The sequence below is a fragment of the Melozone crissalis genome, unplaced genomic scaffold, assembly GCF_028551555.1.
Source record: "Melozone crissalis strain CALT ecotype California unplaced genomic scaffold, PUWL_Pcris_2 ptg000018l_1, whole genome shotgun sequence".
Taxonomy (NCBI): Eukaryota; Metazoa; Chordata; class Aves; order Passeriformes; family Passerellidae; genus Melozone; species Melozone crissalis.
In genome coordinates this window covers 40,400,824-40,427,522 of record NW_026535796.1, presented here as the reverse complement: position 1 = coordinate 40,427,522, position 26,699 = coordinate 40,400,824, and the positions used below count along the sequence as shown (strand labels likewise).

Below are 26,699 nucleotides of genomic sequence, written 5' to 3'. Positions count from 1 at the left end.
GATGACAGGTCTCAGATTTTAGGTATTTTAGACAATAACTAAGATGTACCAATAATCCTGTGCAGGCAAACCCTTACATGTAAAAGTCACCAAATCATTATACAGAAATGCTATGAAATACAAACTCAGGCCTGGAGCTCTGGGTTGAAAAGGTGGGTTGGGGTAAGAAGGTTATCAAACCTGCCTCAGCAAAGATTCTGTGCACTGCTCTTGTCTGCAGAAGGAAGAGATATGTGGTGGCTATGAACCCTTGGAGAAACTGCATAGTGTTACAGGGGAGCTAATGGCCCCTAGGTATCAGTGTTTGAGGAAATTTGTACTTTAGTGATTGATTTCTGCTGTACATGTCAGCACTGCTAACATTGTCATGTTTATTCCAGAATGGAGGTTATGGCAATCTCCTGGAACAAACTTCGAGCTGAAGCACAGGTACCTGTGCCTGGGTCCCCTCACAGCATTTCTCCTGCTGAGCTTGATGAATGAGCTCTAACATTGTGACAGCCACAGTGGGGAGTGTGAGTCTCTTAAACCTCAAAGGAGCTGCTGAGTCTGAGAGGTGGAGGAGAGCAGAGTGCCAGACTTGAGCAGTCTTTCACACAAATTGCACTGGGCAGTGGAGTTGAAAGTTTTGAGGGAGATGAACTTACCTTGGCCTATTGTTTCATGACTGAGAGTTTCTGAGCTCTCAAGGATATTTCCACCAAAATCAGGGCTGATGTTCCCTCTCTTGGATATTAAAGGTAAAGGGATGAAAACCACATCCCAATTCTTATCTCTGTGTGTTTGCCGTGAATTCTGTGGAACTATGCTCGTTGAAGCTAAAAAATGAAATTCTTTGCAGGTTTGATCACTTATTTCAGCCAGGCAATTCTTTTCTGGCTTAAAGCAAATTATTTTTTTCAGTTTCCACAGGAGTAAAGCCTATCTATCACTATTTTAAAGAAAACCTGTATGTATTAAAAAAAATTATTTGACAGTAACATCCTCAAATGCTAAAGCTGACAGTAATTTTACTGTAGAATGGTCATATTTTTGTAAGCATTGCCTTGGAAAAAATTTGATGTTCCTAGATGGGACAGAAGATGACAACAGAAATGCAAATTAGCATAGCAAACAGGAAAAAGCAGCAAGGCCTTATCTTTAGCTAGTGCTTCTTTTGAATCCATAGTACCTGAAGCTGTGAAAGGAGTACACAAGAGTACACACTGTTAACCTTACAAAGGTGTACCCAACATCCCTGAATCTTCTGAGGAGACATTGAAAGAAATACAGTCTAGCTGTTCTGCACCGCCAGGTAAAACTGCATTCCCTGCAGATTAGGAACAGTTTGCTGTGCTGTTCTCCAGTGCTGAGCATCTGTGCCTGTGTGAGTGTACCATGAGGTGATCACATGCTGGGTGGGGCATTTCATTGTTCAGTTGAGGGTTTCATCACTGAGAGCTGGTCCAGGCTTGACCTAGTAGAACTGAGTGCTAATCCACTGTCAGCAGTGGTTTTGGTGCATTAAATTGTTATAGTATAGTTCAGTATAGTATAGCATAGCAATGGCTTCTGTGGGTACGTGTTTGGATTATACCAGATTCTTCAGGTGAAAACAATTACATTCATATTCAGTGAAGATGAAAGGAAAGCTACAAATGAATCAGTCATGAGTGTGTGGGTTTTGGAGTTGATGGCAAATAAGGAATATTTAAAAGCATATCCTCTAGAACTGAGACTATGAAGATGCCCTGTTACCAGAGTTTCACCATGTCCTTCCAACAGAGGAAGACAGCTTGCTTTCAGGATTGTTTTTACAAGTAACTGTAAGAGAAAGTGCTAAAAATTCCCTTTTTTTTTTTCATCCTGCTGAATTGATCTGCATATTACATGGTATCTTGTATGTAAAGGGAAATTTAAGAAATGCAAATTAATAATCAAGAGTTTTGTGCACCCTACATCCTCTGAGGAAGTCTGTGTGGATTGCTGCTTTACCAGAGACACCTTTTCCATCACAGTCAAATCTGATTACTGCTTTTCTGCCCCATCTGTAAACCAGGGATGATATTTCTTCACATTTTAGATACCTCCAAAGATAAAACAATAAATATTTGTAACTAGCTTTGTGATTCTGAATCACATAATTTTCTGGCACTTTTCTGTTATGTACTAGGAGTTAAGTGAATCTTGATTTCCCAAACAGGCTTTGTCTTTATCAAAGATTTAGAGCTAGGAAAAGGCAGCTTTCTGAAAAATGTACTATGTATTTAACAATTGTATCCCTTCTAAAGATTTCCTTGTGTTTTATCTTCAGGTTATTAACACCCTGCAGCAAGTCATCACTTCAGTCTAAAGGTTTGTGGAAGAAATAAACTCTACATGAAAACTGAATGTAATTAAGTCCTAAATTCAGGACCCTGATGAATGATACACAGGGAGAAGTAGAAGATGGTGAATTTCACAGAGAATGTGACTGAGAAATGCAACATTAATCACGAAATCCACGAGACATTATCCCCTGTGGTGTACATATTTGTGTTCATATTAGGCTTGCCAGCTAACTGCCTGTCCCTGTACTATGGCTATTTACAGATCAAGGCTAAAAATGAATTAGGTGTCTACCTTTGCAATTTGACTATAGCAGACCTGCTGTACATATTTTCTTTGCCTTTTTGGCTTCAGTATGCTTTACAGCATGACAACTGGACCTACGATGAGCTGCTGTGCAAGGTGTGTGGCATCATCCTGTACGAGAACATCTACATCAGCGTGGGCTTCCTGTGCTGCATCTCCATCGACCGCTACCTGGCCGTGGTGCACCCCTTCCGCTTCCAGCGCTTCCGCACCATGAGGGCCGCTGCCATCGTCAGCAGCGTCATCTGGGCCAAAGAAATCATCACGTGCAGCTTTGTCTTCACACACGGGGAGATCAGCATGGATGCTGAGAGCCACCTGGTGTGCTTTGAGCATTACCCCATCAAGAGATGGGAGCACAATGTCAATTACTACCGCTTCTCTGCTGGCTTCCTTTTCCCCTTGTTTCTGCTGGCCTTCTCCTACTGTGGGATTCTACGAGTTGTCCACAAGAGTCCTGGCACCCAAAAGAAGAAGAAAATCCAAATTAAAAGACTGGTATCAAGCACTGTTTTCATATTTTTAGTCTGCTTTGGACCATACCACATCCTACTTGTAATTCGTAGCTTGTTGGAGAACAGCTGCTCATTTGCTGAGAAAATATTCAATGTTTACCATATTTCTCTCCTGTTAACCACTTTTAACTGTGTTGCTGACCCAGTATTGTACTGTTTTTCCAGTGAAAGCACTTACCAGAACTTTGTCAAGATGAGAGACTCTTGCCTAACATGTTTAGGCCATCTGAGTACTGAGAAAAAGGAATCCTATCCACTAAACACTACTGAAACTCCCAACAGAAAACAGCATGAACAACAACCAGGGTTATTACAAATACCACTCGATGATGCTGGAATGAAGGACTGCTTCACAACTAATGCAGACAGCCTATAGCATTAATCAAAAGGACCTTAATCCTCCACCTGCAGCTATGGCTGTGTTTGTGGATCTGTCTGAATTATTCATGCATTACAACAGTGTGACCTCCCAAAGGCTTATGAGCAATGCTGTACAGTGGAGCTGTTTCCAGAGGTGCTTGGACCCTGGCAATAGTGAGGAAAGGATGTGCTAAGTCAAATCAGTTATAATCACATATCTGTTATGCTGCCACTTACAACCTGTTTGTCTTGATGACTGCACTGACTGGAATAAGCCAGTACTCACGGTGTGCAGTTCTGGTGAACTCATCTTTAGCTGCCTCTGTTTGCCCCTGTAGCATCTAGAGAAAGTAATTCTCTACAAGCTGTCATCATCTGTTGAAAAGGTCAGAGACAAAAAAAACATTAATGTCCCCATGTACTTTTACAAAGAAAAATCCCAACAAAACACTTCTGCAACATCTCTGTAACTCTCTGAAAAAAACTTCTCCTTCTGCCAGTTTCAAAGCCTGCAGAGACCATGCCAGAACCAGATTCCTAAAACAATCAGTCTGATAGTGTGAGATATTGTGGGAGAACATGCACAAGGAACTCAGCACCTGCTGAGACCTTCAGGCTCTTATTTCACTGTTGAGCCTCAGACTGTTAAACCTCTTTGTAAGGCTCCTAGAGACTTCTGGAAGTAGGAGACTCTGGGCTCCAGTGAGTGTCTATAACTTGGTTTGTCGACTCAGAAGAGAACAAGACATTGGTAGCATGTGAGGTACTTTGATCCTAGGGCTTCTCTGAGCCACTCTGTTCAAGAATATTTATTTACATCTAAATTCTACTACACCTTGCTAAGGTTTTGATTGTGTCCTTTACAGTTTGTGTATCTCGTGCAGCACAGACCATGCAGGCAATTACATAACAATGCATTTGTCAGGGAAAGTGTTGAATGAATTCTGTTTAAACCATGTTTTTGCCCACAGATAGCATAGTTTAGGGTTTGGTCATTGTTCAGTAAATGCAGTATCAGAAAAGTGATGTATGAATGATCTGTGTCCTAGTTTAGACAGAAACAAAATAAGTGGAGAATAATAAACAAAATAAGTGGAGTAAGTGGAGAATAATGGCTGTTAAAGACCTGGGAGTTGTGCTTCTCAGTATTGTTTCTACCACCACCTCCTCTCTAGGTTCCTTAGGGGTTTTTTGTCACACTAATGATTCCTGTGTGATTCTTCTTTGACATCTGCTCATCACACCTCCTTTTACCTGCAGCTGTTACACCATAAATATTGCCTTGTCCTTTCAATTCTCTGGTTTCAAACCTTCCTCTCTCTCTGCAACCCAGAGCTGATAACTTCCAGCAGTATAATCAGTTCTGTTTCTTTGGTTTGCTTTTGAGTCCAAAGATTGTCTAGACAGATGGTTTACTCCTGCTATCTGAATATGTCATTGTAACACAGCCTTCCTAGTAATCAGATTCCAAGAGGAATATATTCTAACAGTTTTCTGGAAACCACCTTGAGAGTGCAACATTGGATATAATTAGTGGATGTGTTTAATAAAGAATGTTTTTATAATTTTCTTTTTATATTTTTTCACAACATGTTTGAAATAACTATCTTTAGCTTTGGTGCACAGTTTCTGTTTGTGAGACTACAGATCCTCTCCTCCCTCCTCTTGCAGAAAGGATTCATGTCCTCAGTCCCAAGAGGGGATTAGGTTTGCTTAGGTTAACATTTGGTTTGTTTAATTATTTTACATTTCTTTATACTTTGATCACTCAGCTGGATTAATTAACCTTACATCTGCATTTTTTTCTCCTGACTATTAGCACTGTTTAGCTTTATTTTATCCTAATCTTTCATCTCCTCTGCTGTGTATTCCAAGGGGTTTGTAGGGCAGGGACTCCCTCCCTGGAGTGCTGACCTTGTGCATTGTCAGGCACCAACTCCTTGGGCCCCCCACGACTGCCAGGCTGCAAGACACACGTGGTTTGTTCCAGGATTAAATATTTGTTGTTGTGTTTACGTGTTGCTCCTTTACAGGTCCCCATGCTGTTTAAATTAGACAGCTGGAATGCAGAGCATGCTGTACTACATGGAATTGTCATCTGAGGGACTAAGGCTCATTGGAGAGGGAACTTTGATGTGGTCAGCTTTGGTCAGCTGCTGCAGTTTAAAATCAGATGGAAACTTGTGTAACACAGTGCAGCATTCTGCTCCAGTTCTCAGCACTTAACCTGCTAACCCAGAACAGAAAGGAGGGTTTTTTTCTTCTTTTTCCTTTTTTTTTCTTGAAGCCAATATTTTATCAATTCTTTTTGTATTGTAACTGTTTGGCTTAGGCTGCAGAACTGTAACCAATAGAGCAGGAAGGAAACTCCCATTCAGAGCTTTTCCTTCCCTCTCAGTAAAAAGACATTCACTCAAGGGTCCTGCTAAGGTTGCTAGAGACATGCTACACGTGCTACTGAAGTAAATGCCATGCTTGGGATGCACACAAGAAAGCATTTTAAAAGCACACACTCGAGAAAAAGAAAAAAAATTATTACATTTTGTATTTCTTAATGAAAACTGACTGTTAAGACTTGTATTTTGGGGCAAAAAAAGAGCAAAAGGTTACTAAATGAATTTTTTTTGAAAATATCCATTGCACCTATTAGTGTAACATGTCAGTAGCACAGAAAGAATAAAATCAGTTGTTTCTTTTAAAAGGATGCAAATTTCATTCTGCGAGTTCTGTGCAGCAGTGAACATATGCCATCCTGCAGAGTTACTGGCTTTGGCAAAAAGTTCAAGCATTCTTATGAAATATTTTACTTATATATAGTTAGGAGAGTTTGGAGACTTCTAAAGGAGATATTTTCTAATTGTGAAACTTCCAAGATACTTTTCTAGAACATCCTTTGAGAAGTTTTTAGATAAAATGAATCTAAAAAAAGAAGACTGATCTAGAAAATGAACATTGGGATCTTTGGTGAACCTGAATGTCTAGCAGAAGTCTGGCATTAAGATTTTTTCTGTCATGTGTTCTATATTCTATGTCTTTAAAGGCCCTGTATCCTCAGGGACTTCAGGAGATTAATGTTCAAAATACGCTGGTGTTTGTGGTATGAAATTATTTTTCTCATTCTGAAAAAGTTAAGTTGTTTGTCTTATATTGAAGAAGGAAAATAAAACTCACCTGCCAGGAAGGAAAAGAGATATAAAGTGTTGCTCGCTGCTGAAAGTCCAACTGAAGGCAACTTCCATTTCACAACAGGAAAAGCACCAGTGCTCCAGGGGTGTTGTCAAATGTACCCCCCTCTCTCTGCTGGCAGGGCTGACAGCCAGCTGAACTGTAGTCCTGCCACTCACCTGGAGTTAAGGTAAAATTACAGCTTTGAATGACAAAAGCTGGGCACAGTTCACAACCATTTGTCATGAACTGCTTCAGTGTCAGTAATCCCATGGGATAGAATTCAATGTTACTGCACTTGGTCTTGTCAGGAGCTGAACCTCTACAACAGGAATTCATGCAAAACTTTATTTACATAATGTTATGCTGAATGCAAATGTTTATTCATTTAGAATCATGCTTTAATTTCTAATAATTATTTTTGTATTAAATTAATTTCTTTGTAACAACAGGATACTCTGAAAACAACTTTTCTCTATTATCCATAAAGTGGCAAAATACGTAAGTGGCAAATTACTAATATGACAGGGGATAATGGCACAGCCAACCCTTTACACAGATCTGCAATGCTGCCCTTATTTTCATTAGTTCAGTTAAAATTTTCTCCTTCTCCCCTCACACTTCCACAAACTATCCCCCACCATAAGAACACAGTGTTTGAGAGGGACTACAGGAAGTGTGCAGTGGAGCTCTCACTACTGTAACACTGCAGTTTTGTTTTGAATCTTCTCTCTCTACTGTAGCTGTTTTCCTCACCACAAGTATTTTTAAATCCAGGTTGCTATGAAAGTTACTTCCTGTTGCAGTTATGAGGTTAGTAAAACAAGAACAGCAGTGCAATAATATCTCATTGTAATTTCATGCTTTCTTTGTAAAAGCCAGATCACCTCTTATTGTACAATATAATTTAATATTAATTTTCCATTAAAAATTATAAAATTAAAAAATTCCATTTTCCATTATAAAATTACAGAAAAGAAATGTAAGCCAAGTGGATGATGATATCCTCTTCTTGTTTCACAGAGATGTTGTAAGGATAACAATGAAAGGCTGTGTGTGGTCAAGACACCAGAGATGAAAAGCCATCTTTTTCTGATCTTTTACATCTTGAGAGAGCCTCAAAAATAAGGAAATTACATGGGAGCATCTCTTCATATAGAAATCACTAGGGGCAGTCAGTGCTGAGCTTCCTGCAGCAGCTTTTCAATCATCAGTGAGTGGGTGCTGTAGAAGGGCAGCCCATCCACCTCCATCTCCAGACTGGCAGTTTTGCCACTGCGGACCCCGAGCTGCACCAGTGCTTTCAGAAGCTTTTCCTCCTTGAAAAACAAAGAAACAGAGTACAATTAAAATTCTGAATCAGACAGGTCAGTCATCAAGATCTTTGTTTTAATTCTGGGAGAGACTTGACCACATCCTTCATATTTATTTTGCCATCAAGTTGCAAGTACTATCTTGTCCCAAAGAATATGTTTAGCAGCTGGAGCTCAGGGAGTGTCAGATGGTTTATAATATTAACTGCTACTTAACCATTGAATATTACTTTTCTCCACACTGCCTCCAACAGAACATTAGTGTCAATTCAGAAACATCATTTTTTGCTTGGTTTCAAGTTCCTATATTGCACAAATCAGAATCAGAGGAACCTCCACCCAAAGTATCTCAGAAATCCATCTGTGGTCTCCTCAGCCAGGCAGCTGGCTGCAGCTGCATTTTTATAGAAAAAGACAGAAGGGAAGGAGGGTGCACCAGGAGAAAAGGTTACAGAGAGCACCTGGATGGGCTGTACACTCACTTTCCTTTCCTGCAGCTTCTCTGATCTCTCTGTGCTTTGGCACTCTCTTCTCTTTTCATTTTTGATTTTATGACAATTCTGGTTGCTTAGAGAAGGATTGGGGAGAAAACAACCTCGGAAATTGTGCTTCCTTGGCATGCTCTGAACTAGCATAGGCTTTGTTTAGAACTACAGTTATTTTCTTGCTTAACTAATATAAGCAGATAACAAAGTGTGTTCCAAGTTGAGCTGTAAAAGTACACAGAGGCACCAAAATCCTTTTTTTGTGAGCTACGGGCCAGTTAGCGTTGTGAGATGAAAAGATGGGATAAAATGAGCTCTGAAAAAAACACAGGAACAGTGGAATTTGAAGATCTGGTTTCAAGTGAATGTATGTCTGGCATAAACTGCTCTGCTTTTCATTTGCTGTGAAATGTACACAGTAAGACTTCCTAATTTTTGGCATTCACTATAGTGAGAATTTATTCCTTGAATTCTGTTAATAAAAGTCTGAGAAAACTAAAAACCCGGTCACTTCTTAGCTTTCCCTATGCCAACCCTGTGATAGGTTATATAAGACCTTGAAACACTCACCTATCTTTTCCTCTCTTTTCCTTTTCCTTCCTCTTTTCCTCTCTTTCTTTACTAGGAATGCCCCTTCTGAGCCTTGCCTACTGTGCCACATCCATTTCCATGCAAATTGCTGCTGCAACAATCCTACAGTGTCCTTGACAAGGAGTTCTCTGGGTTTGAACACTTCATATTTTACATAACCACACAACAACCTAGCAGAAATTCTCTATCTCCTGCACACACATGAATGATGAAAAAAAGGAATGTTAAAATATCTAATTTTCTCTTATCAAATGCTAGAATTTTTTCTAGGAACACTTCTAAACCACAAAGAATACAGTAGCTGTGGATCTGAATTGAGACACAATATAGTTGTATTTTACCTAATGGTAAAATGGCCAAAATATAATCATTTCTGAATGAAGCAAAGCATGCCCTGTGTGATCAATTCCATTTAATTTTGTAACCTGCTCTCTGAATGCACTTTCTAAAGATGTGTCATTTATTTCCTGGTAAATCATCCTAATTCTTAGCTGCAACAAAATTAAATGAGGCTCTGGTTTTCTACTAAAGGAAAAATATGCAAAGTTACATGGTGTCAGCAGTGACACAGCTATTTAAGGAAATTATCTGGATACACTAGTAGCATAAATTTGCTACTTTATAATTAATATAATTATAAATGCACATCAGTTTATATCATATGAATGATCATATACATAAATGCAAACATATACAACTGATCTTTCTGAACAACAGAGGTTTCTCTGAGCACTCTCAGAGGGCAAAGGAGATCTCTCCTGTCACAAAAGAGGCACCTAAATTGGATACAAAAAAATGTAATCCCTAATATGAATAGTTTGTGCTACATATTTACATATTAGAGCTCTCTGATCTGCTTATATGAGGTAAAAAAAGTTTGCTTGTTTAATACTACATAACTATGCCTGATAAACCATAGCCTGCCATAAAATAGCTGTACAGTGCTGCAATTTTACCACAGCTTTCTCTTTACTAAATAATTATGTTGGGAGTGGGGTAACTGGAAAAATAATCATATTAATAGAAAAATATCTCATTAGTTTGTGCTTTTCTCAAGCACAAACTTCCTTAGACAAAGCTAATTAAGCACACTAAAATATGTCATACCTTTATATATTTATAATATAATTCATATTCTTATAGGTCATAATTTAAAAATAATACTATACAGCTAATATGTTGCCATTAGTAAACAGTTCAGAAAAAGAACAAATGCTTGATATATGAACCTGTTTGTGAGATGCAATGAAATGCAGAGTTGACTGCAGGATGTTTAGCATTAGCTACATGTGGATATGTATGAATGAATTAATTTCATTACAGTCACTTTGGTGTAAAAGCAGTATGAACATCTGAAAAACCAAGCCAATACCATAATCAAATTATTAGGTAAGCAAAGGTAAAGGTAAGCAAAGATTGTTTAGGTCCAGCTGTTTCCTGCTCTGCAGTTCTCAGCACAGAACAAATGCTTTGCAGCATCTCTCACTAAATTGTGTGGAAAGGCTCATCCAGGAACTCAGAGCAATCTCAGTTTGCTGCTCAGTGGGAAGGGACAGCTCTGCACTTCTGGGGTTTGGCAGTGCAATCCTGACACTGTTTGAACACCAGCCTGAAAGGAAATAATGTTGGTGTTTCAGGGGAAGTCTTCACTTAGTGATTATGACCTACAGCATTCATGGAAGTGCCATTTTTTGAAGAAAAATACAACACATTATAAGAAAGCTGCCTGGTGCTAAGGGACTCCTTCTAATGTCCTCTTTCCAGTTCCAATCACAAATATAAACACCAAGATGGATCTGTGTGGTATTGCTCTTTATCTCATTAGGGCAATTATTATAGCATTAAATGAAGCTGAATTTTGCAGAAAGTAGCCAGATAAACAGAAATGGTCTGATTTTTTATATTAATGGAGTATGTGAATACTAATGTATTCAATCTTCTGCACTGTTCATTGTTGTGTGATTTATAATTAAAGATATCATATTTTCTTGTCAGACATTTTGTCATTTTCTCTCCTCCACAGAACTGTTTCCATTAATTTTATCTCAACAGATTTTAGTATTGCACTTTCAGTAGCCCATTATTGGATCATTAATATTCCCAGCTGTATAGCTTAGTAAAACAAAAACAAGGTTTTCCTGTACACAATATAACATTTAGTTACACAATCTCATTACCAGGAATTTTGATCACAGTCATTTTAGGATGCATTAATTTAAAGGTCAAAAATCAGTAGATGCAACTGGAAAAAACACTGAAAACTGAAAAATAATTAAACTGTTTTATAAAAAAGACTGCTGAAAAGGGCCACATAAGCTTTGTTAAGCTATATGGCTATGCCAAGTGTTGGGATCAGTTTCAGTTTTATGGCCTTCAGATGAAAAACTAAGATAGCAAGAATTAAAAAAAAAAATAGTGGGATCTACTCTAAAATACTTAAAATGTGCTTTGTTGGAATTTCATGCAGAATGTCCCATCATCTCAGGAGAAAAACTTCTTTGTTTTGGGCAGAAGCTATGGTAGATGGATTGCATTTTGCTTAGCATTCTTGGACATCACACACTTAATGGGTTTGTCCAAATCTCTGCTAAAAAAGCTGAATCTTGAAGCTCCTAATTTATTGCAAAGTTGTGGAACAAATCTTATTTAATCATTAGGGGGTGTGTGTGAGTGTATAGACAGATTTTTTTTTTAACCACTGTCAAGTTAAAAATAGAGGCACGTGCTTCACAGGATGAGCACAGATCAGAGTCATTTCTCACCCCTCTCAGTTATTTTACTTTTTCTCAGTCTGAAACCTTTGCATTCCCAGAATATCACTGTACAGAGCTGCATTAGTCAAAACACATTTAAAAATATTCATGTACAAGTTTTTCTCCAACTTCAATTTAGAAACATTCAGAACTAATTGTAGAAAGGCTCCAGCAAACTAGAAAAGGGGGAAGGTACAAAGATCAGAAGTATGGAGTGGCTACTGCATAAGAACTGTGGCTTTTGATTTTGGAAGCAGACATCTAAAAGACACTACAACAGAGGGTTATAAAATCATGAATGATACTAAGGAAGCAAACAGGGAATTTTAATCACTGTATCTCTTGCACTGCCCATAAAATTGTAGCACTGTCTTCTGCTTGAAGCCACAAGACATGAACACGTTCATGCTGCAGGATTTTTATTTGCAATCTGTCTCCTTTGTGCAAAACAGTCTAAGCGCAGCGTGGCCGCTCCTTCACAAGGAATCCCCGAAGCACCCAAAGACCCTGTGAAGGTGAGGCCCTCCAGCCCAGGCAGGATTCAGCACCGTGTCCCAGCAGCCCAGCCCAGGGCACAGGAGGTACCTTGGGGACGGAGGGCAGCGCTGGCAGCCAGGGCCGCTGGCTCGGGGCGCGCGGGCAGCCGAGGGCGCGGCACAGGTACCGCTCGTGGGTGGCACAGCAGCGCAGCACGTGCAGGGCACAGGCAATGGCATAGCCACCCCAGTTAGACACACCTGCAACGAGAGACACCGTGAAACCAACCTGCACAAACTGGCTGCCGAGTGCCCAGAGTGTGCCACACACACCTGGGTTAGAACGGAGAAACCTGAGCCCAAGGACAATCCAGACCTTCCAGTCCAGAAGTTGGTCTGTGCTGAACATCTCTCTCTCACTGGGAATTTCATTTCATGCTGGTGTAAAACAGAATTTTAACTATAACATTCAACTTTTGAACATCAAGAACATACAATTGTCCTTGAGTGATTATTGAAAGAACTTATCTCTTTGTAAAGGGGCAATATGACTAATTTATGCCTGATAGGGCCCACACTAAACAGAAGTTTATCAATTATACTGAAAATTTTTATGTGCACAGACATTTTAGTCCCCACATAGATCACTTCTGCAGTCTTCCTTATTAATATTTGTTATTGAGTGACCTGGTCTAGTGAAAGGTTTCCTGCTCATGGCAGGTAGAGTAGGAACTGGATGATCTTCAAGGTCCTTTCCAACCCAAACCATTCTAGGATTCCATGGTTCTGTGATTTTAAATAATGTGTGATTTTTCAAAAATATGCAGGATTTTCCCAACTATTTCCAAGTAAGTGCATTTTGTTCATGGAACATTCTCAATTTTCAGTCAGTTCTTCTGAAGCAACTCTTCTGTGCTTAACTCTTCAGAAAATGTCCATAATACAGAGATAGATCCTCAGTTTGCTGAGGATGACTTGGAAAGGGCCAATAAAATTACTTGGAAAGACAAATGTTTCCTTGTCAGTTCCATTGTCAAATATCAGCTACTCTCCCACCCCACCAAAAATCCCTTACCAGCTACAACAGTGAAATCAGCTTCAACATCACAAGCTATAACATCTCCATTTTTTATGTGCTTCTTCACAGCATCTTTGACTTTGCCCATTCCTAGTTCATTTCCTCCATCTCCAACACCTTTATAAAAGGGAAAAAGACAAAATGAGTATGAACACAGCACATAACTTTAGAAAACATCCCTTTATAAATGTTCCCTTTAGACAATCCCTTTAGAAAACACCCCGTTTCTTCCCCACAGTTGCTATGATAGTTCATAGCTCCATATGAGATGGTTTATCCTTTTTTCATCCACAGCACCTAAAAACAGAAGACTGTGAATGAAATAGCTGAAAGAATCATCTATTACATGCCAGTCTCTAAGTTTATCATGCAATGTACACTGTACATTGCCTGCATACAAAAGAAATCACAGTTATCAAGTGCTTATGAACTGCAGACAGAATCAAGACAGTGAACTTTGCTTATGGAAGGCCTCACACGAGTGTTCTATATAATGTGTTATCACAAGTACATAATCACAAATAAAGAAAGAAGACAGAAAACTAAACCCAAATCAAGCTGAGAAATCAGCCAACAACTATATGATAAAGCAAACATAGAAAACCTTGGCTTGTTACAAGCTTTAATCAAAAAAACAGAATAGAAATAACAATTATTGCAGAAAGACAAGGAAAAATATCCATAAGGATTTGGGCAGAAGCAGGCCTGACTGCAGTGCCCACCTGTTCGATACAGATTCTTCATGTGCTGCAGTACACAAAGAGCCCAGCCCCATATACTACTACTGTTTTCATTTTCCACATCACTTACCAAAAAATAGCTAGTCTTTATTTATTTTAATTTTCTAATATATTGATGTGGGACCTAGATTTTTGTTGCACAAATAGAAATACTGTGTATTTGTCTAAGTGCTTTTAGTGAAATCAATGAGATCTATGCAATTTCAGGAAAATTCTAGGCAACCTGATATTTAGGACATAAAGTTGTCAGATGACATTCTGGAGATGAGCGAAATATATAAACTAGCAGTTCACATAAAAGCTGGATAGTACCTCTAGTCTCTTACCAATATATTAAAAAACATACTAAAATTATTTATTATTTATAATTATTAATAAATTATTATTACTATTTAGTTGGAAATTAAAATTTCTCTTTCATCTGTTAGTCTGAATGGCATCTTCTTCAACTTGAAGATTTTACAGAATAATCCCTGACCATGACTGTGAAACAGAACAGTGAAGAGCTCCAAGTCCTCACTGTGATGTATCAGATTTGAATTTGAAATGTGACTGTGCTCTAATGCATAGTATGTGTTACAGCAGAGAAATTACAATATTTATAATTTACATTTCAAGGCCTGAAAACTGGTAAATTTAACACTTTTAGTAACTGCATAAATATCTCATGTGTCTGTAGCAAATTTCTTCTTAAGTGAAATGGAAAGTTATTTCTCAGCAGCAATTTTTATTTGATTCCTTAAGTCTATCCAGTCAAGCAGGGTGTAACTGAGTGACACACAGCTTACATAAAAGGATTTGCCATGGAACAGCTACTCTTTTTTGTCTGCTTTAATAACCTGCTCACATTTATTTCACCATTGGGAGTTATTGGTGCTTTCAAAAATCTCTTTATTGGTAGTACTTTTCAAACAGGTATTGATATAATCCTGGTGCTTCTATCCTCATACATAAACATGGAAGTTTTACTGCTTTGTAAGAATCACACACAATATTCTGCTTTTTCTTACACTCAAAATTAAAATTTTTGCTCTCAACATTCTTTAAAAGGGCTGTGATGAATTCTTGTCCCATGAAAATAACCAACAGTTTATTTAACTGAAATATATTGCTCCATTGCTCAGGGCTTTTTCTATGTGCCCTGCTCTGCTTTTCCTGTCTTTGTGGGAGTCCTGTCACCAGGATGGCTGCACCATGAGTAGATCTATTGCTGTGGATGGATCCCATTTGTGTGACACTGGGAGGAAAAGAACACCCCACTGGAAAGTCTCCTCTCCCATCTGTTTTCTTCTTCCTCCACACATTGCCAGAGAACTGTACTTTACTGCAGATCCCAGGGTGAAATTCACCTGTGCAACACAGCCATCCATACATGAGCCAGTCAGCTTTGCTGCTTTTAAAGTCAGCAGAAAGAAACACTCCCTTCACACATTCAGTTCATCTCACCCTAAGGCAGACGTCTCAAATATAGATGTCTGAAAATAGGCAAGATGAGTCCACTTCTAAAGGCCCAATTTCTTTCCAGGCAAAGGAAAAATAGTTCTGCTGGATCTTCCATGCAAGTTCCCACTGACTACATTGTTTTCTGAAACTACATTCAGGAAATATGCAGGAGATATCAGTCTTCTGTGCTAAAAATCTTTTGTATGAAAGGAAAATGTGTGACCCCATTTTTTCATGAAGTACTTTGGAAGGCTTTTAATTAGCTCCTATATAAATAGTAGATAGCTATGTCAGTTGTATGACAGCTGAAAAAATAATATGTGGTTCCAGTAACATTTCTTAATCTTTTCTTTCAGACTTATGTGGAAAATGAGTCCCTTCCAAACTCAGCCTTTCATGGCTTCTTACTCTGTGAATTCTTCAAGGCTGCTCCTCACTCCCTGAGTTTTTAGGATGTCAGTACCCATACAATTCAGGCATTGCTCATGCTTTGTCTGTGGTCAAACTACCAGATCAGATTTTTTTTAAAAAAACCACAGATCTTGTTTTAAATGCAACACTTGACAGCAATTAATCAGCATGTAACAAATGTTCTAACATTTCCCCTCTCCACCTACTGACACAGTGCTTCTTGCCACAGAGCACACTATATAAAGAATTTCTGTAGGCTGAAAACTTGATCTTTCTGGTATTCTAGCCTATAAGGTTATTCAAGTACTCCGCCCTAATTCTGTACAATATTTGCATTTATTCTGGCACTAGTCATATGCCTCCAAATTCCTACTGACCACAAAGAAAGCTGAAGACAGCCCCACCAGAAAAAAAAATTATCCTCATCAATAGCAACACATTGCTATCAGTAATGGGAGACAAAACACAAAGGCCACAGTGGCCAAGTTAAACTGAAACACACTGGCAGAAACACACTGAAAAACCCAACATCCAACCCAAGAAATTGCTACCCAATCAAAATAACAGACACAAAAAATGAATGTGATCAGCAAAACAAGAAATGTTAGCTAGATAACAGACAATGTAAGAAACAATTACATTGCTTTCTTACAGACACCCAGTCAGTTCTCCAGAGCAGAATATCCACTTACACAAATGCCATGGGAGAACAGAGCAGATTCCTTCATTGTCCTTTAAAGCCTCTGACTTGTTAAACCATTTTCTATGCAGAAATATCTTCAGATAAAGTTCACAGCACTGAGACACACTGAATCTGAATAACTGCTTTTCTTCTTTTTCACAAGCCTGTGGTATTTTTTATTAATGACATTTCATAGTATATTTGAATATTTAGAGAATGTTTGAAACAAACTGCATTCTGCTGAACAGATTGAAATTCTCAGCTGGCTGAACATTACAAACTCCAGTAAATGAATAATATACTTTGAGCTGCTGTGGGAGATATTTGAAGAGATTAGGGTATTCTTACTAAAGAAATCAGGTTGTGACGTTATGTAAGTAGCTGAAGAGATGAAATTCTTTTATCAACAACCTAAAATCAGGGACAGGAGTTGAAACTAACAGCAGCAGATGAAGCTCTGAGGCAATTGCTAGACATTTTTATAAAACAGAGCTTTTCCTATATAATGCTTATAATACTTATTCAGTCAATCTTTATCCTCTGTTGAGACTGCCAAGACAGTGCCATCTAGAGTGCTTCCTTTTGAATGTTGGAAGGTACATCTTATGAAGAGGAAAAAACCCTGAATTAAATCTAAATACAAAGTATTGCAAATTTTACAATAATAACACATATCAGTGAAGTCCTCTGCTACACAGCTTTTAAATCATAACAATAGAGTGAAATCGGACTATGCATTATCTCTGCAGAAGCTCTCTAAATTCTGTGGAAACAATTGAAAAACAGCAAAACAGAGAAGCCAAAGTTCCCATGCTTTTGGTAATACTTAGGAGTGAGTCCACAGCAATGTAAGAAGAAAAAAAGCTAAATCAGCAGATGTGACAGAAATCAGTCTTGGTATGGGTACTTATTTCTAATTTGATTTTAATATTTACAGAGATCATATATCTCCAAAACTCTCATTTGGGCCACACATGGTAGCAGGAAGCATTTGATTGTACAAGGATATTGTACAATGGTCTATGGTATATTTTTTCCAAACCAGATATAAATAAGTTTTCAACAAAAAAAAGTTTGTTGCCTAAAGAGAGGAGCAGAATGTTGACCAAAGCATTCTCATTCTAAGTATTAGCAAAGGCCAGTGTTATTTTGGTGGGAAGGACAAGGCATTCCTTTCAAGATTCTTACTGTACTCATGGATTTTGTTGGAGAAGGCACTATTTTAATAGATGCAAATATGTAATCCCTGCTTAAAGGAATGTACTGCTAAGAACAATATAAACAAAGACTCTATCCAGACTGCTGTTTTAACTTAGGTGCAATAATCATAAAACCAATACTTCAAAAAAGAATGCTACCATCCAACAATCATTTATGTTCTATGTTGCCTTCAACACAAAAAAATACAGAATAAAGTCACTATCAAAAACTGCACTTAGAGTGTATGTACATAGACTTGTGTCTAGGTAATACATCTGGGCCTGCTTTTTTTTCTTTTTTGTCCTTAAGTAACTTTGAAATAAAATTCTTTTTTTTTTTTTTCTGGCTGTGAGAATCCTCCAATAGAAATCTGTAATTTTTCTCCAGCAACAGTGTCTTCAAATCCAATCCCAACAAACAGCTGTAGCCTGAAAGCAGCCCCTCAGCACCTGCCTCCTGCTCCTCTTCAATACCAGTAGGAGTTTCTGCTCTGTGCTTCTCTTGCTTCTGAGAACATCACACAAACTCACACTTACCTGTTGTTGTGATTCCTGGAATGGTTTGTGCAGCTAAAAATAGTTCATCTATGGGATCCACGAGATGTTTGATGTTAACTTTCCTGGCATTGTAATAATTGCCATCAGCAGCCATCCCAGCACGCTCTATTGCTACCAGGTGATCAAATCTGGTCAGAGGTGAGTGAAAAAACAGAGGGGAGAATTCAAAGCTGTGATTTTCACATGAAAAATACTTCTGTTGGCTGCCTGTGCTTGGTTCTACTTTTTGACCATTTGGGATTCCAGGTAAAACTTGGACACTGTTTTGTTATTTCTGAATGTAGTTGTCTATGTTTTTTATTTTCCCAAAGGTTAGTTTAGGGTTTTTTAAATAGCTTTACTGCAGCTCCCCTAAACCACATTTGCTACCAAGAAATTGAGAAGTTCCTGCAATCCTCCTAGCCAGCAATCCTTTGGGTCAGCCATCTGGCCTGGCTCTGTTTCACATTAAAGCAGACAGTATCTTCTAAAATATTAGTCTCTGTAAGTGCATTCAAAGAAAGAAAAAGTGGAAAATTAATGATCATCTAAATCCTTATTAGTGCAAATATATTCTCTGCTTAAAGTACATTTCTTGGCAAATATTCATCTGCTTCTAGTTAGGCAATGTTTGAGTCTTTAGATTTGGAGGATTTATTTTTAAGTGCATGGCTGTTTTGGTGCTTATGAAAGTAGACAGATGTACTGCAGCTGTCCTACATTTTAAGTAGAACTACAGTACTCAGTTCTGTCACTGTATGTTAGAATTAAGTTATTTTGCTTGTTTCTCTGATTTTACTGTTAAGAGGTTACTAATTCTGCTGAATTACTTAATGTTCTTGTGGGTGGGTATCTACAGGGATTCCAGAGACCTTTAGCAGGTAACTTATCTACTTAAAAAAATACTTCAACCTTTTGGGACTAAGGGACCCATTTAAATATAATATGCCTTCACTTTAATTAAGGTTAGCTATAAAAGATATTTTTAAAACAACACATAAAAAAATAAAGACAGTATCATGCATACTGTTGCAGTACCCACTAACCTGTGGAAAGAGATGAGAATTCAATAAGTTAATGAAGCAAATACCAGGGTGAAAGACCTTTTCATTAAAGAATGCAAACTGAGGGCAACTATATTAAAATACTTTACAAGGAAAGATCAATAAAAATGAGCAATGTACACCTACTTCAAGGAAGTATAACTTGCATGCTAAGTAATGAAATGAGCATGCAGCTACTTAGCAAATTCTCCAGTGCATTTACCCTAATCACACCATTACAAACACATGACATTTTATTAAGTCAGATTAGATTCCCTAGCTGTCAGACCAGAGCTAAAGCTCTAGAAAATGCACACTCTCCACAGCACTTTCCTTAGCACTTTCACTGACTTTGATACAATAATTTTTGATCTTCTCATTGATTAAAAAAATGGTAAAATAATATATAGTGTGTGCATATATATTTATAAACAACAGCTGAAAATATTTTAGAAATTCTTTGAAGGAAAAGAACTATTGATATATGAAGAATTGTTTAATTTTTGTACTCCAGAAGTGCATAATTGCAGAGTAATGTGGAATTCTGTACTCAGTGTATGCTCCAATAACAGTGTTTGGATTCAAAGTCTGCTCTGTGCATTCAAAGTCTTAAGGATTTACTTGCCTTCTTAGACCACTGTCCTTATTTTTATTATAATTTTGCATAGTAGAGGTGTGACCCATTCTCAAAAACTGAATGCACATACCTAGGTCTTCCAGGATTCCCATTCTCACACAAAAACATTAACGCTGAATTGGCATTTTCCCTTTGATAACTCAATAGAGGGATGGGCTTCTTCAGGATTCCTACAGGAAACCAAAATGAAAATCAGATATTATATATATCTGATCAGATATGTAATCAGATATACATATTTTTTAACATATCTTTGAGTAACTTAAAAAAAAAAAGAAAGCAAAATTGCTAGAATAGTAAGAATTCAAGGTCTTTACACGGTTCTTGATGAGCTCCCTATATCCTTACTTTAATTTAAACTTGTTTAGATGTAAATGCTGTTAAATGGGACCTTGAAGTAGAAAACAGGTTTACAAGAATAAGAACAGACATCCACAATTTATCACATCCAGAATCAGTACTCAGCTATGTACACATCACCTTGATGCCAGCTAGGTTAACAAAATGTCATCATAGCAATGATGAGCAGAGCTTAGAGGATGAATTCTGATTCATTCTCTGGGGAAAAAAATGTCCTGGACTAAGTGACAGATTAAAACTTGTTGCAGTGTGAGCTCATTCCCTGTTTTACTTCCCAGTACCTTCCCAGGCATGGCAATACCTCTCTCCCTTCCCCCTCACCCCCTTGGTGAGTGAGTTCTGTCAGTCAGGCTTAACATTCCAGCAAGGCCGGTTGTGTGGTTGGTCAAGTTCAAAGGATGCAATTCAGGCCTGGGGTCATTGGCCCGTCTATGTGTCCCTTGTCCCTTGGGACCCTCCTCCTCCCACCTGGTTGGTGCTCAACTGTCCCTTCCCCTCCCCCCGTCCCTGGGCTTAAATTGAACCAGGACCATGAGGTCTTTATTCTGTTGGAGCTGTTACCAAGATTCAGATGTTTGTGACCACGGAATGAAACTCTGGATTAAACCCTCCGACGGAATCCGCTCCTTTTGTCTTCACCGTCGTCTGAAGCCTTTCCACCAGAGGTAAACTGAGTTTCTACAAGCCTGGCCTTTTTCCAGCGCCTAGCTGCTACATCCAGCCAGCCAAAAGTGTCCCTGAGGTGAAACACCACAGCTGCTGCCTTTGGCCCAGCAGCAAGGGTCAGACGAGCCCAGGCACGTTCTACCTGGTAATATTAGGATCTTATTAAAAAAAAAAACTGAAGCAAACCTTGGCTGAAATTAGCAAGATAAAAAACTGAAAACCCCATGTTCTTACCTAGTTGAACAGCTTCTTCAATAATCTTTGTATTCAGCTCCATGGCTCTGCGATCCGTAACCATGGCAACCCGTTTCTGCAGGGCCTGCAGCATGGCCGCGATGGCCAGGGCCCCCGGGGGGCCGTCGTTCTCCTCGGGGGGCTGGTGGCTGTAGTGCGTGGGGAATCCCGTGGTCACCAGCACTGAGCCCGCCCGCGACAGGGCCAGGCTGGCCCCCAGCAGCTCCCCCTGCCGCCGCAGGTGCCCGATCCCCCGCTCCCCTGGACGAGAGGGTTGAAAGAGAGCAGTACACTTCAGTGCATCACTCTCCTTTTCAAGTTTGCCTCTGGGTGAAAGTACATACTTAAGTGACATAAAATGGGTTAAAAAATAAAAGAGAAAAACCTCAGGTCAAGGCAGGAATTGGGGTAATTTCCTCAGGAAACCTAAGAGATCTAGGATATGAGTAATGAAGATAATGGGCCGTGCTTCCAGGTTAAGAATGTCAGCTTTTGAAAATTATTATACCTAGCTTTTCTAGGTATAAATGTAAATAGTTTTTTCTGAGAGCTTATTGCATATTATTTCCTTTCCTTGGGCCCTCTGTTTTCCTTTGACAGGCCTGCTAGATCATGTTTAGCTACTGAAGCTGGATTGCAACTCAAGCATCCCATCCCTTAGAGAAGTTCTGATGCAGACTTCAGATGTATGAACTGATCCTTTGTATCTATTTAACTCTGTCCCCTTCCGGAAGAGCTAATGCCCAAATAAATTTCACGTAATGAAATTATTAACCTCAGAAGTGAGGTTTCAGAGACATTGTAAGTTTCCTGGGGATTTCATAAACTCAGTTAATGCAGTGGTATCCAGGTGACTACTAGAAGTTCTTGTAACACTTCATATAGCAGAGAACCACATTATCAGACCTTGAGAAATAGGTGAATATTAACAGAAGTGTCTTCTCATGGGTCAGTCCCTAAATAGGCAACACTATTATCTGGGTATGGCTTTCACTGTTCAAACACTTCCTATCCCACATTCCTTCCCTGTCACTTGGAAAAAAGTTCACAGCTCAGTTCTTTCGGTTTGCTAGTACTCAAGAAAACCATGAGTGCCAGCATGATGGGCTTATAGAGGTAAGCCTTCACTGGTGTTTTCCAGTCTCCTCACAGATTCATCCTTCTTGCTCTCCTGACCCCCATATTTCCCTCTTTTTATTCTTGATTTCCCCTTTGGCATTTCTCTCTCGGTTCCTCCTAAATAACACACAGGCAATACACAGATAATGTGACAGAGAAAAAAGTTCAAAAAAACTTAAAGTTAACATAAGCAGAGTGCAAGTCTCTGAGGAGTGAGGTATATTAACTGAGACAAAGTACTGTACTCTCCCTTAGCAATAAAATGAACTAACTTTAAAGTTAGGAACTGTATTTCTGCAGAGCATGGCATCATGCCAGCCAGCTCCAGAGAGTGGGAAAGGAGAGGCCTTGTGAGTAAAAATAAACAGACCCAAATGTATGCACACAGCCCAAACCCAGAGCTTGGGAGTACAGGGTGTAAGCTGTTTTCCACTACTGCCTACAGAGGATTTCAGAAAATTTATGGCACACTGAGCTCAGACTTTACAGCAGCCAGAGGGGACTAGCTCAGTGTGTATTTTAGGAATGGTTGCACTACTCAGTGTGCCTTTACTTCCCTCCCTTCCTTGCACACACAGGCAGCCCCACCACTCAACCTTCTGTGGTGACCTGGTCACTTTGGTCCATCATACAACACCTCGATGCCATCATATGTCAGCAGAAATTAATATAATTCCACTGTCAGAGAGTGGTGTCTGAAAAACACATGCAACTACTGGAATTCTCTGGTAAGACCACAGTAGGCATGAATATATGTAAAGAAGTGTGCTATTTACTCCACAGGGAACACCCATGTAGCTGTTACCAGCAAGCTGAGGCACTCTGTACTTCCCATACCAATTTCAGTTTTACTCAGTTCTTATTCCCTGTGGACTCTCCAGTCTGCTTCTGTGTACTTTGGGAGCATACAGCCATCAAGATCAGATACTCCATTGTCCACAATGAATGAATTTGGCCAGACTCTCATATTAACTACAGTAACAGAAAGTATAAGACCTAGTTATATAAACTCACTGTATTCCATAAAGAATTCTTAAAACCCTCTTTAGATTCTTACTGTGTTGTTAAATCTAAAATATCTAAAAAGGCCAGATAGGTGGTATCTACCCCATAACAAACCCATTAAAGGGAGACAGGTTTTGTTTATACCTGGATCTACTCCAATTAGGGTCTCCAGAGTATTTATCTTTTGGGCTGCTTCTGCTGACACAATGCTGAAATGCAGAGGATCTCGAGAGATGCAGTGGACCTGTGGGGCTCCTCCTGAGGAGCTGACTGGACCTCTCTCTAGGTCGGTAATGAACGTGCAGTCAGGAGAATTGGTAAAAGCTAATGGAGCTCCTAAAATGAATGAAAAGACTTCAGTTAAATGTTATTATTGCAATGTAACAAATTATAGGCATGCTAAAGTTTCAAAAAGTCACTTAATATAACAACAGAGTCCCTGGCTGATGACACTTAAAAAAACAGGTGATATTTTAAGTTAACATTGGAGCAATTAATGCTCCATTGAGAAAGAAATGTACACATATACATCTGAAAATTTTTTCACTTTTAAAAAGCTCATGTGGGTTGGGATCAGTTTTTTCCACAATGTCCTCTTTGGTCTATGTAGGAGAATAAGTAAATAAAGGTAGTATAGAAAGTTATCCCTGCAAAATTGTCTTTATCTCAGTGCATGAGTTTTCCAGTTTTTACTCTTCCAATTCTCCCCCTGATCCATGTCTGGGTTTACACCATGGCAATTTAAACTGGCAAGGAGCAATGTCAAAAGTGGACCAGTAAGCGTTAGCAAAGGAAATATGAGTAACCTCTAAAACCCTGGAGAAAAATAAGCTTCTTTAGACCTGACAGCATAGTAGCTTCCTAAACTGAAAATATTTCCTGTCTTTATACTGATTCTAAAAGTCTGAATCTAGGTAATACTTGATTTGTCAAAATTGGCATGTTTTTGGGTAAATCATAACCGGTATACTTCAACAAGAAAAACTTTCTTGGTTAGGAGGGTGAAAGTGGAGAAGATGTTTCTTTAATAAGTACGTATGTGCTTGGTTGGAGCTACATCTGATGGGACTCTATGGCCAGCAGCTTAAAGCACCTGGGGAACATGGTTGTTGAGGTTTACTATAGCTCACCAAACAATGTGAGCAGAGGTTTTTTTGTGACCAGCTAGCAGATTCATCTAAAGTATGGGTACTGGTGGTGTGGCAGATTTTAAATGTCCTAGCTGAGAAAGTAGCACAGCAAAATAAAATCTATCCAAAAATTTCCTGCAATGTACTAATGACAACTGGTTTTAATATAGAAAATGGAGAAATAAACAAAAGTGAAAAGTCTGTTCCAGGCAAGGGCAGGACAGCCACATGTGCAACAGATAGGAGAGACATTGGCAAATTTTTTCTCCCTTTTTCCCTACAACAAGGATGCACAAGGAAGATGAATAGGTGTCCTGAAGAACCCAGGAAAGAACAGGATTTTCAGCATGGATTTAGGACTGGAGAAAAGAGATTGTATGTAAGAAAGAGCAAGAAGACTCTTCTTAGAGCTGAACATATTAGAGCAGGTGTTGGGAGAAGTTCAGATAAATATCTATAAGAAACCACAAGGATTCTGCAGGGAGAGAAGGACAAAGCAGATAACCTCCCAGGGTTCTCCCACGTATATTGCCTATGATTTTTGGGCTTCTTTATGGTATTTCATTTCACATAGTGACTTAGAGAAGTATATAAACTGTTTTACTATGGTTTTGTTGCATTTTCTTGCCCTTGGTGCTCATACATGCATAAATGACTGCACACAGTGCAGAAAAACTGTACAGAAAAAAAAGTTTCACTTATGTAAAATGTGTCACATTTACTTAATTTTGGAGAAAACTAAAAGCTCAACATTTTCCATGTCAATCAATTTGCTAGCTCTTGACAACATTTTGGAAAGATTTCTGGCTTCTCTCTTTTTATTCCTTCTTTTTATTTTTTTCTTTTTCCTTTACTATTGCTTTACTTCAATGTAGTACAAAATAATATTTTAAAAGGAAGAAGCTTAAAAATTAATGCTTTTCAACTTCTTGGTTTTTATAATGCTAAAAAAGCTGTTTTGATGTTGCCAGAGCTGTAGATTTAAACATTTAAAGTACACAAAAGTGGTGAAATTTCAGAAAGAATTTTCTTTAAAGTAGACCTGTATTTCACAACAAAAACTCTCCTGCCAATGGCTTTTTGCTGTTTGGGGTGTTTTTTATCTTCCCCTAAAATCAAGCCTTCTAATCAGCCAATTGAGTATCCTTTTAAAAAAAGCAAAATAAAGCAGAGAGAGAAAAGAGATTGAGGGATAATTTAAAGAGAGTCTCCAAGCAGCACATACGGCTGTTGATAATTGCTTCTACTCCTGTTACTCCTGAGGCCCAAAACACTGGAATGTCACCAGGGTGAAGGTGAACTGGATTGCCATAGTCTGGTTTAGAAAGATCTTGTATTCCCAGCAGACCTGGAATTGATCAAAAATGAAATCATGAGCGATTCTAATTAAGCAGTAATACTGCAAAGCTGGGGGGTGGACCCCAAACATCATTCAATGACACTGAGTTCAGAGTTCAAAAGTGTCAAGTCCCTCTAAAGTGGAGCATTTAGTTTGCCTTTGAGTGCACATCCTCAGAGCCTGAGCTGACTTGATTTCCCCCTTTCTGTACTTGATAACACCAGTAAGAATGTATTTATCTTATTTCTGCAACAAAATGCAGTTTAGACATCTATGCTGAGTTTCCAAGATAATATAAATCTTCTGGATCAACAGAAGAACTCTATTCATAGCACTGGCAAACAAGAATCAATGATTGCAATGCAAAATAAGTTCTTTCTAGAACACATTTTTTACTGTGTTAACTTCCTACATTCTTTTGCTAAAGAAATGATCAGTCTCTCTTTTCCTCTCTGTCTTAGATAAATACATCTCACTTTTAGCTGCCTTTCATTAAATTGTCCTTTGCTTTATTCTAACACCTACTTGTAATAATCTGGATCATTCTAAACACTTGCTATCTTCCCTTGGTTTTAAGTTCTTCAGATGCTTTAATATACCACTCTCTTTTCTGAAATTAGTTTATATAATCTGTGTATGTGTCAATTTACTCTTTTGCAATGATTTATTACTAGTTTGTCAGGCTTAAGTACTCAGATTGTTATTCAAGTACATTACTGGAGTGTTGTGTTAACCAATGACATCTCCTTCCATGGCCTGCAATGTGACCATTCTGTGTATGGAGCCAATGATTACCAAACTTCTG

General features: G+C 38.6%; 2 protein-coding genes across 3 annotated transcripts in view; one reads left to right on the top strand and one right to left on the bottom strand.

Moving 5' to 3' along the window:
* Positions 1-2,314: 2,314 nt before the first annotated feature.
* GPR68 (G protein-coupled receptor 68) lies at positions 2,315-3,504 on the top strand. The gene has a single exon (XM_054275968.1). It carries the CDS (start codon positions 2,428-2,430, stop codon positions 3,502-3,504), a length of 1,077 nt encoding a protein of 358 aa, XP_054131943.1. The 5' UTR covers positions 2,315-2,427.
* A 4,041-nt stretch (positions 3,505-7,545) lies between these two features.
* DGLUCY (D-glutamate cyclase) overlaps positions 7,546-26,699 on the bottom strand; it is a 48,537-nt gene continuing 29,383 nt past the window's right edge. For both annotated transcript variants that reach the window (XM_054275966.1, XM_054275967.1), the window contains 8 exons: positions 25,781-25,903; positions 23,570-23,761; positions 21,302-21,562; positions 20,112-20,211; positions 18,362-18,510; positions 13,347-13,466; positions 12,381-12,532; positions 7,546-7,972 (listed from right to left, as the gene is read on the bottom strand). In XM_054275966.1, the coding sequence (XP_054131941.1) occupies positions 7,829-7,972; positions 12,381-12,532; positions 13,347-13,466; positions 18,362-18,510; positions 20,112-20,211; positions 21,302-21,562; positions 23,570-23,761; positions 25,781-25,903 (1,241 nt within the window). In that variant the 3' untranslated portion in view covers positions 7,546-7,828. The remainder of the gene's footprint in view (positions 7,973-12,380; positions 12,533-13,346; positions 13,467-18,361; positions 18,511-20,111; positions 20,212-21,301; positions 21,563-23,569; positions 23,762-25,780; positions 25,904-26,699) is intronic.